General features: G+C 32.0%; 1 protein-coding gene across 2 annotated transcripts; it reads left to right on the top strand.

Annotated features, from left to right (window-relative positions):
- The first annotated feature begins 3,198 nt into the window (after positions 1-3,198).
- LOC138181750 (cytochrome c oxidase assembly protein COX18, mitochondrial) lies at positions 3,199-6,807 on the top strand. Of its 2 annotated transcripts, XR_011173592.1 has the most exons (7): positions 3,199-3,866; positions 3,950-4,087; positions 4,173-4,320; positions 4,399-4,523; positions 4,591-4,701; positions 4,793-5,593; positions 6,229-6,701. XR_011173592.1 is itself a non-coding variant. In XM_069116874.1 (6 exons), exons 1-6 carry the CDS (start codon positions 3,339-3,341, stop codon positions 4,979-4,981), a joined length of 1,239 nt encoding a protein of 412 aa, XP_068972975.1. In that variant the 5' UTR covers positions 3,199-3,338; the 3' UTR covers positions 4,982-6,807. The 2 variants fall into 2 exon arrangements, 1 of the variants encoding a protein (XP_068972975.1); XM_069116874.1 differs by having other exon boundaries at positions 4,793-6,807.
- The last annotated feature ends 4,476 nt before the right edge of the window (positions 6,808-11,283 follow it).

Genomic DNA, 11,283 nt, shown 5'->3' with positions numbered 1-11,283 from the left:
ACCGCGGTTCGCGTTCGTGTGTACGAGCTACTCGTATCGATGTGTGTGCACGGTGCGTCTGTACGTTCGTTATACGCACGTATATAGGGGCTGCTGCCCGATTGGCTGTCGGAGTTGCCTATCTCCCCTGACCGTAGCCATACTAGCTGGAATCACGGGTCGTTCTTCAACACGCTCGACGTACTTCTAGGAGAGGATGGTTGGCCAGGGTGTGGGCGATCCCTAACACACGTACAGAAGTTCCTAAACGGCCGCGAGTCGGCGTAGCTATGACGTCGACATGAGGATAGCGAAAGATTTGATCGTCTCGCGATGTAGGTGTTTGTTTGGTGGGATTTTGCAGTTGATGGACGAATTTATTACTATTTGCTTTTATTTGGTGATGATTGTTTTATTTCACTTTGCTTCCTTTATACGTATACTCTTGCTTTTGTATATTAATAAGGAACGAAAGCTCATCGATCAAGAGAAGTGATATTTTTCCGATTTAACGGAAAATAATTTATCTCGTAAAAGATCTGTGTATAATATTTAACGTTAAACAGTTAACCGAGATAATTCATTGTGTCATTTATATATAGAGTAATTATTAATAATTATGCAAAACAAATTATGACTTAATATTTACTATTAGTTGCAATGATATTTGTCTTACTTCTTCTGTAGCATCTATATGTAACAAAAGACTCTGTGAGTGGAATAATAACTTTCCAGATTTCTTAATTATTTCGTGGCTGCATCAGCCCTCAAAGCGGTGCAGGATAAAAGATATATTTTTTAAAATTCGGAGGATTGTTGTAAGTGCACAAAACTAACCTCTAACAGAACAGAAGTTCCCCTAACAGAGGATCATTACAACGTGATATTGAATTTTATAGTTTGATTAAATCACGTAAGTAATGAACGTAATTTTTTATACATACAAATGAAATTGTTCGATCATCGCACGCAGAAAGAGGGATAAGGTTATAACCATCGCTGGATGCGGCTTTAGTCAGGCTATTGCACGATGTACACCACTTCTTCAATGTGGCTGGTACGTTGGCCTGAAATTGGAGGGTGGTAGCATCGATGAAGAGGGGTCAGAGGAAGGTGACAGGAGGATAGGTGGGGAATTCCAACGGGCGACTAGACGGCCCGGGGACTTGCTGGCCGAGTGGCTGACGCGACTATAGTGGGGTAGTGCTAGTTAGCCACGGGAAATGCGGGGGCGGCTCCAAAGGCCACGTTGTCAGACGAACGTTACCACCGTGTCATTGGTCGACTCCACCCCTGAGACGGCACAGGGGTGCAGATCTATGTAGCAAGGGTGGATGGGCGTTTCCAGCACGCCCATTCGACGAGGGAAAAGAGCCAGGATCTCGACGACCAACCGCTGCTTCGAGATTAGACCGACGTCGTTGGTGGCTGTTAGGGCTGCGATGCCATTTGTCGTTGAAATGGTATGCCGACGTTTCTTCCAGTTCCTGGAACGAGGGGATGCCTGGAAATCGCTAGGATGATGCGAGAACTGCGGTTTACAGAAAAAGAAGGGATGGTAAATGTTAATGCAAAGATACTCGACGCGCGACCTCCTCCCTCCAATCCTCAAGCCGTGAAATGAACATTGTGCTTCGATTCGAGAAACTTTTGTCGAGAATGTGTTATATGTATATATATGTGTGTGTCGATACCCTGATCCTTTAGTCTCACCTTTCTTTTTCCTCTTCCAGTATTTTGGATCCTCTATGGGGTATCGTTTTCGCGAATTGTAAATTAGATGTATGATACGTGTTATCGAAGTAAAATTGTTTACATTCGATAATTACGCTTTTTATATACGCATTTATATCTTTCAATTTAGCGTTTAAAAGTTATTTTATCGCCATTTATAATATACGTATAAACGGTACGATGATATATTTATATTAGATATATTTATCGATAAGGATATGATTAATTAAAGATGCAGTTTATTTTGTCTATTGTAAAAAATGTACATTTAAAAAAAATATTACGTAATATTTGCAACTTTTATTTCATACAAAATTGTTATTACTTTGTCGCTGACAATTATTATTTGATAAATATTATTATGTACCATCGATAGTAATATATACAGCTGTTATTACAATAATGCGGCAAAATCATATCAAATTTTGTAGTTTTCTTAAAACTGGGATATATTATTCGAATTTAAAGGAATTTTAAATGTCGCATTATTATAAGAAACTATATTGTTACCATTGCAAGTTAAGTAGTAAACGGTTATCACAGATGATAATTATGCAGTAATGAATGATAACTATAAAATAACATGAAATTATTCTTATAACTACATTTTATTCTATAAACTTAAAACATTTACTGGAATTATAGTTTTATCCGATTACGTAAAATGTATGCATATAACTTACACCGTTACTATTATTATCTACAGATGGTAAACCGGTGTGTTTCTTACGCCCTCTGCAATTTTCTACAGCAAACGTAAGAATTATCACCGAGGAGGTACAGAATACACGTACATTTATAACAACTTACCGACATGTTCCTGTTTTACCGATGTAAGTGGATTTATAAACATAACTTATAAAAATATCATTATAACAGTATAGTAAAACTTGCGGCATTACGTATATAAGTTAGAGATTGTCGTATTTTTGGAAATATTAACAATTTTTTTAGTAGAATTGTATATATTATTAATTTATAAGAATATTACAAGATGCGCAATGTTATTTAATTACGTTATATTAATATTATTAATAGAATTATACATTATTCCTATTTATTAAATTTAAAGAATTATACATACAATAATTTTTACAATTAAATGATTTAATAGGAAAATTTAGTTTTATTTCAAACCACTACCATACTGAATCGATAACGAAAAAATATTGAATGTCACATCTATTTTGTACCTCGTCAATGGTATAATTTAAAGTATTTTGTTTGTTTTTAGGTTTGTTAACAATAATGATACTACAGTGATGTTAATCTATTGTAATGAATTGTAGAAATGTTAAAAGATTGATTTTTATTGGTTATTTATTTATTGGTTTTTTATTTTCACGTAATACCTATTTTCTCCAAAGTATGTAATTTGTATTGTAATTTTAATAAATAAATATACAGAGCATTCTAACTCTTATTATATTATTAAATACATTTAAACATAAGGAATAGAAGGAATCATGCATAATCGTGAACGATTTGAGGTTAGTTTAGTAACTAACCTATTCGTCGTAATTGTCATGTACATATAGGAACATTATATTTATAGATGTAAACACGAAAGAAAACTAGGTTTTTTTAAATCTTATTCTGCAATTGTTCATTGTTATTGTGTAACCATGAATGTACGAATACTTAAAAAAATTCAATTGGATTTTAAATGTAATAGTAGTATTTTTGTAAAACATCCTCGTTCTATTCATTATATTTCCAATGCTTCTCTCCTAAATGTGTATAAGAATCATTTTTTAAATAGTAAAGTATTAATGGGATATTTTTCAAATAAGAGAAACTTTTCAAATACACAAAATGCTGTTTTGCATCAACAACTCCATCCAAAAGTATTTCAAAGATCGTTACTATGTAACAAGGATATAGTACTAATTTCAAAAATTCCTAGCAATTGTTATCCTACTGCTGTAAATAGTGTTAGACAATATTCAAATTCAGGATTCGAAGTTGTAAATGAAACTATTAAATACAATGGTGGCATTTTCCAAATGATATCTGAAAGTATATGTGTAGAATGGGTCACCGAAGCTTTTAGATACATGCATTATCAAACAGGTTTACCATGGTGGGCAAGTATCATACTTACCACAATTATTACAAGAACATTTATAAATCTACCATTAAATATACTCGATGTGAGTATCATTATTATGTTATCAAATTAAGTTAAGCTAGTGTTAAGATTGGAATATATATTTCTTAAGTGATCTTTATCTAGCTTCACAATAGGGCAAAACAGGAAAACTTGAAAGATGAAATGATGGATATTGCAGAGAAAGTAAAAAGGAAAGTGGACAGGGAAGTAGTATTGTCCCAATTGAGTCCAGTACGTGCGATTGCTTTATATACACGCGAGGTATTTAAATGTAAAGTATTTGGATACACACTATTATATTCTTCTATTTATATCAAGTATACCAATTTTTCACTTTGCGTAATAGATGTCTAACGAACAAAAAAGATTATATGTAAGAGACAATTGTCATCCATTTAAAAGCGTTGCAATGGTATTATTGCAAGCACCAATATGGATAAGTTTCTCAGTTGCAGTAAGGAATATGTGTTATGTATTGCCTCAAATAAGTCCTGGTGAGTAATGTATTTTGTATATAGTGTTTTTAATACAAAAATAGCAACAAAACTAAGTCCTAAAAATTTTAATGCTAGCCACCGTAAAGGATTTCCAAGAATTGACTACTGGTGGTTTCGGATGGATACAAAATCTTGTAGACATAGATCACTTTTTTATATTGCCTATACTTTTTGGATTTTCTCACTTAGTTACAATGGAAGTATGTATGCAAGTATTTATTTTCTTTAATTTACATATCACTGTACCAACATGATACGTTTTTTTAGGTAAATTACGTATTATTTAAAATAAAGGATTCAAGATTTAACAGAATATACAAGAATTTCTGTAGAGTACTCATTGTTTGTTTTATGCCTATCATGGCATGCTTACCATCGGTATGTTGTATCTACATTTTGACAAAATGAATAATTACTTTATTCTGTGTTATTATTCATTCTATTAATGTTTGCAAATTAAATGTTTTAGTGTTTATCCTTGTTTTGGATTACCAATAATTGCTATGGACTGTTACAAAATTTAGTACTCCTATCTCCAAAAGTCCGTAAACTACTCAGAATACCTAAAACTGATTCTGACCTTCGGCATCCATATCAAAAATTACATGAACGGTTATTAGGCAAATTTTCTTTAACGAAATCCGTAGCAAAAGCATAGAAACAAGATGAAATATTTTTCTCCTATGTTGAATGTAATATCGTTTAGTACGAAGTCAAATAAAGAAGAATAATTATCAATGTGTTATTAACTATCATCATAAAATATCAGCACATAAAATAAAAACGTAGGAAATATTTCTTCGGGACCTACATACATCGTGCGTAAGTTCCATTAAAATTAGAGATTTAAATTTGAGGATGGAGTCGCGTTATTTACAATAGAGGTGTATATGGAAGCATTTACTTTCTTCAATTCAGATGTGAATATCATTGTATCAGTGGGATATATCTTTTAGAATATAGCAGCAGGATACACAGGAATTTTTTTTAGAGCACTCATTGTTTTATATTTCTTATGTACGTTTATCATCGGCATGCTGAACCTAGATTTTGTGAAAGCGATAAGTATTAATCTTTAAAAATTACATATTTTAGTGTCTATCTTTTAATTAGTGATTATAAAATCAATCCATCCAACCATTCGACTTAGTGCAAGTAAGTAAACGGAGGGGCGTACTCACAATCTTCAGATACTATAATTTTCTGGGCGTCGTCTGTGTCATAAACTCGAGAAGTCGAAGCAAGTCCTATAATATGACAATGCCCCATGGTGAGTAAATCCCCTCTTGAATTCAACAATTGATTATCGTTCTTCAACCAATAGCCGAAGTCCCTTACATTTATCGCGTACTTAGCACAAGAATATTTTCTTTACTTCTACTAATTTGAGTCGCTGCATTGGGCATATTGTGGAGACAATGATATTCGACGAAAAAGTTCGTATCTAAATGACTTATTCTTTTTAATTTATTCTTATGAGATATAGTATATACATATAAAATGCATTTCACTAACGAAGAACGCATTTTGTGGAATGAACTAGCAGATTCGAGAAGCAAATTACGGAGAAAGTCATGGCTTTTATCAAACTCTCTACATTTTTTCTCTGTAGCATTCTTTGTATCAGCTTCCTCCGTGGATTAGCAGTTGTACGTATATCGTCGCAATATTTATAATTACACAGATTTATTGTTAATATTTTAATAACTGTTGCTTATAAATTTTGTCATTTTCTGATAGATTGTACTTCTGGTAAATGTAACTGATAACTATCAATGGAAATGTAATAATGCTATATTTCTAATTGATAAGTATTTGCTTAAGTATTGACATGAAAGAAAAATAGAATAGAAAGAAAATATTAATAGAAAATAATAATGCATATTATAATACGATTATTTTTAGGAGGAAACTCTAGTTGGTCCAGATACCCAAGTTGGTCTACGTCCACATGTGGATGATTGTTCAACATCCTGTGTTGTTAACGATTGTAAAATCCGTTATCCTGCTCCTTATATCTGTATTACTCTCAGAGGACGTTCCTTTTTGATGAAAAGGTGGCTATAGATAATCCATATCAAACGAGGATACGTTTTCTTTTGACGAAGACATACACAAGCTTAAATGTGAAGAAATTTAATAAAGTGAAATCGAATAAACAATAATCATATTATTAATACACATAAATACAATAATTAGAATAAATCATGCATAATCGTCATCAAATTGAGATTACGGTAATATTTCTGATAAAATGTAATAATTTTTATTGTAATATCGAAGATCGAAACTCCATGGGATGTAAATTTTGGCGTTTATAAGGGTCTAGAATTGAATATCACGTGTGGTTTAAAATAAATTCTATGTCTTCACGTTATTTTGATATTATTTATCCACATAACAAATTTACCCTGTAAATGTTTCCTGTAAATTTTATCTAGCATCTTATCATTAATTAAGACGAAGAGAAGAAAAAAATATTAACAATGGAAAAGAAAAAAGTAATAAAAGACAAAGAAGTTGTCGATGTGTCCAGGATGTGATGAGTTATACGCAGATCCTCTTTTAGAAAATCAGAGAGTGGGAAATACGTGTTACTTATAATTTTGAAAATCTTTTAGAGTGAATATTCGAATTTCATTCAGCAAATTTATACGCGAAAACATGTCTCTTTTTAAAAAGTACTTCCTAGCTCATGTCCAGTCCTCTTCTTCCTTGGTTTCTTCATTGATAATGCTGAAATAATGGCTACACAAATTGTCTTCTTACTCGATATCGTTGAACAAACGCTAACTTGAAACCGAATGTGTCGTCAATAAATATTGAACGTGCGAGGGAAATATGGTTTGTCAATAAATATTGCATATTGTCAATATTGTCAGTATTTATTGACAAACCGCGATGATGTTGAAAAAGTTGAAATGTCGACAATATTATCGATCGTCTGATGTCACTCTTAGACTTTAGGCCGAAAGTCGTGGAAAACTGCGATTTTCACTATTCTAAATCGTTTCTAGTTCATAGAGACATTAACCAATTTCGATGAAATACTCGGCATGTGTATAACTGACGTAAGTCTGTAAAAGGTATTTAAATTATGCAAATATGTACAGGTTCAGATAGAAAGGTTGTAAAAAGAGACTTTTACTATTTTCTCCGCGATTCCCATTAATTGCAATTTTCTTACATTTTTTTTACACGTCATATATTAAGCTAATCCTCTCAACTAGCCAAAAAAATTCAAGTGGATTGACCCAATTTTCGAAAAGTTATTCTGTTTTAAAGATTGTTCGATTGTTGTGAGTAATTGTATTTTATTTGTATAACAAATGAAAAGGTTACATTACTTTCGCTTAGTATCACCATCTCTATCTCTATTTTATTTCCTTCTATCTCATTTCTTCCTATCGTATTTTAAAATTTTTCTCATAATATAATGTAATTATATTTGAACTTGTTATTCGTATCCTTGATCCTGGCTATTTAATGGCGATAAGGTCGGAAAAAATGTATCATGCGTATGTTCGATAATGAAAATAGATGTGAAGTCGGCGAAATAGTTCATATCGAGATAACGTATTAAATTACGTTCTTTATTTTTGCTTGCATGATGCAGTATATATAAAATCCATTTCATTGGCAAATAACGTACTTTGTGGAACGGATTAGAGTAGATTCGACAGATTCGAGTAGCGAATTACAGGCGGAAGTCATGGCTGTTATCAAGCTCTCTGTAGTCCTGTTGTGCAGCATTCTTTGTATCATCTTCTTTTGTGGATTAGTAGCTGTGCGTATTTTGTTAGAATACTTTCAATTATACATAATATTTTAGTAACTATCATATATAAATTTTGTCATTTTGTATAATATATAAGATGATAGAGGTAGATAAGTTGCTATGCTAGATGAGTCGAGGAAATAGACATATACGTTAATGAGTTCATTAATTTATGTAGAATACATACGACAGCATATTCTAACTTAATTATTTTTAGGGGGAAGTTTATCCTTACCCAGGCGACTGTAGAAAGTACCAACATTGTGATGGTAGCGGTTGTTTCGTTTTGGAGTGTGGCACAGGGACGGAATTTAATCCAAACATCGGCACCTGCGACTATCCTCTCCAAAATCGTCAGGATTGTATGCAACGTGGATAATTTGTGCAACAACAATTTGAAATTTCCTTTTTTACGAACAAATGTACCAGCGAGAGAATGTGAAGAAGTGAAACAATTCAAAGAAGTGGAATAATTGAATAAAATTTATTTTCAATTCACATCATTAATTATTTTATATTCTTATTATGGTTTCAAATTTTTCAACAATTAAATCATACATAATTTATGTATAACGTGTGTATGTACTTACTTATATACATATACATCTACATATATATATACACTTTCGGTTAATTGGGATATATTGCTTCAGAGATAATTATCTACCTCATAAAATTTCAATGTCTCGGCAAATATTACACGTATCTTCAACGATTAAATATAATTATCGACGAGCAATATTATAATACGAGTATCTGTCGCTGACAATTGCTAATTTCGCAATGAGTGCCGGAAGTGCTATGCACGCTGGCTACTGCTCGCAAAGAGCGCACAGTCTGCAGACGACCTTCGTTCGTGTATCAAGTAGATAATCGACCAAATAGTTTATAGCACATAAAAAAAAGAGGAAAAAATATTCGTCAAATAATTTTGCTGTTAATTCACTGAAACGTGATCTCCACGCTGACAGCTTATTCGAAACAATTTGATCATTAGTGTACTGTACAATTAAATATAACAAATACAACAGTCATTTTGCATGCAAGAGGATGACATCTCGATCGTTGATCTTACTGTGTGTATTATGTTACTGTTTCACTGCGTCGACTGCTAAGAGAATGAAAGTGGTAATGAAGGTCTTTTTGTTATTAATAATTATTGCTGATATGATTGTAACTTTTCTTTAGTTTATATTCGTACAAATTTTCACTGTGTCCATGCAACTGTATATCTAATTCTGTTTATGCTTTTAAAGCAAATTGATGTTCATTCCTTTTCGCAACTGCTATTGTTATCTTATTCCCGGGTATTTAGAGTAATCTTGACGTTTATTTCTTGTAATTTCAGGGTATTATATTACTATAGATTCTATCTCGTAGTCTTTTTCATTATTTTTACTGCCTATTCCTTTTATTTATTTGTAAAATATATTCACCATATATTAATGAATTTATAATCGTTAGAAGTGGTTATACTTACGTAAGGTGCTAGTTAAATTTTAAATGATATTTCGACGTTACAAGATTTTTAATTTCTTCAATGAATGGAAAAACAAAATTATCATTAAAAATTGTTTTATTATATACCATACTATAGTATTGATAATTGAGTAATATTTATCAGCTTCCTCTTACATCACAGATTTTTTATTACGTAAGGTCTATGTTATGCTGATAGCATAGACCTAAAGTTATTTCCTAGTATCTGGTTTTTCTTATTTCAACATAATTTTATCTACATATGTTTTTATGCCATGAATTATTCTTAACGTCTTAATTTTCAAATGTATTTAACTGTCACAATCATTTGTTCCGAATTTTTCCACTTGTTACATATGGTAAACGAATTTATAAAAATACCTTAGGATTTACGAATGTGTAGGAATTATTTATAAATAATTGCTTTTTGATTAGTTCTACTTCACAATTCTCTCACCAATCATACTTACAATAAATATATGTATTATACATAAATAATTACAATTAAAGTAGTGTGACGTATATATAATTATATATATTCCTATCTGAATAATATTAATTATAATATCAATATTAATTTTTCTAAAAGCGCCTGTATATATGCATACAATCCGTAAATAATAATCTTCACTAATATTCTAGCAATAATTTTCAATAATTTTTTAAAATGTAAATTAAGTGTTTGCCAAAAAGACATGTAATTTGTCATTTTGACGTGTTTCTCAGTTTCAGTGCTGAAGCAGGACATAATCAAGATAATATTACTGCAGAATTCCATTTATGTAAACTCGTTGAGGCAAGAACTGTTCATTTGACTGAAGTTTATTTCCTCCATTACTTATTACTCTTCCTTTACACACTCACATATAAATAAAAGTTCAAACGAGTGGATACAACCGGTAGCAATTTAGTTAAGTCAATCTCTTGTTTTAACAAGCGAAAAGATTCTCAATATTTTAGGAAATCCTTCCGCATATACGTACATAAGATGGGAAATTATACACATTTGTAATTATACAAATTTGTTCCGAATAAAAAACACGATTGGATCGAGTAATCGAACATTAATTAAAATTTTGTTTCGATAAACAGAGTTTAGATAAGTGGAGTTCTACCGTACTATTTCTTCTTATGAATATTCTTAATGCTTTATCTCCAACCACAATTTCTATCATTGTATTTGTTTATTCACAGGAAGGGAAAGAATTCGACGTGCTACCATATCCAGGAGACTGTACGAAATATTTGGTATGTCGGAAAGGCGTGTGCAACTTAGGAAGTTGTATGTCCACTTACGTGTTCGACCCTGCGGCCGGCGCCTGTTCACATCAAGCACGCGGATTCGTCGATTGTGGTCTTCGTTCGCCAAAGAAGTATAGCCCTCCCTGGTGAAATAGCAAGGCCGTAAAATCAGTCGAGCAGAAAATTAGAAATGTTTCGACTGAGGAAACGGCGACTTAAAAGATTTTGAGCGAGATATTGGGAGTGGCATCAATCCATTGGCGATGCGAGTTTAAATCTCAATTTCGACGAGATTCGAAGATTTTCAATGCTGGAAACGAAATGCGAATCATTTTGTATATAATTTGATATGTAAAACTTTTTCAAGTCCTGTCGGTTTTTAATGTCGAGTCTGGGGATCTGAAGTTATATCAAGTTTTCAGTCCTCACAGTTCTGATGAATCTTAAAACGTTTCAATTGT

Source organism: Bombus flavifrons, chromosome 7, assembly GCF_040668555.2.
Source record: "Bombus flavifrons isolate JBK064 chromosome 7, iyBomFlav1_principal, whole genome shotgun sequence".
NCBI lineage: Eukaryota > Metazoa > Arthropoda > Insecta > Hymenoptera > Apidae > Bombus > Bombus flavifrons.
The sequence above is the reverse complement of the archived record's forward strand: the minus strand, read 5'-3'. Positions and strand labels throughout refer to the sequence as shown.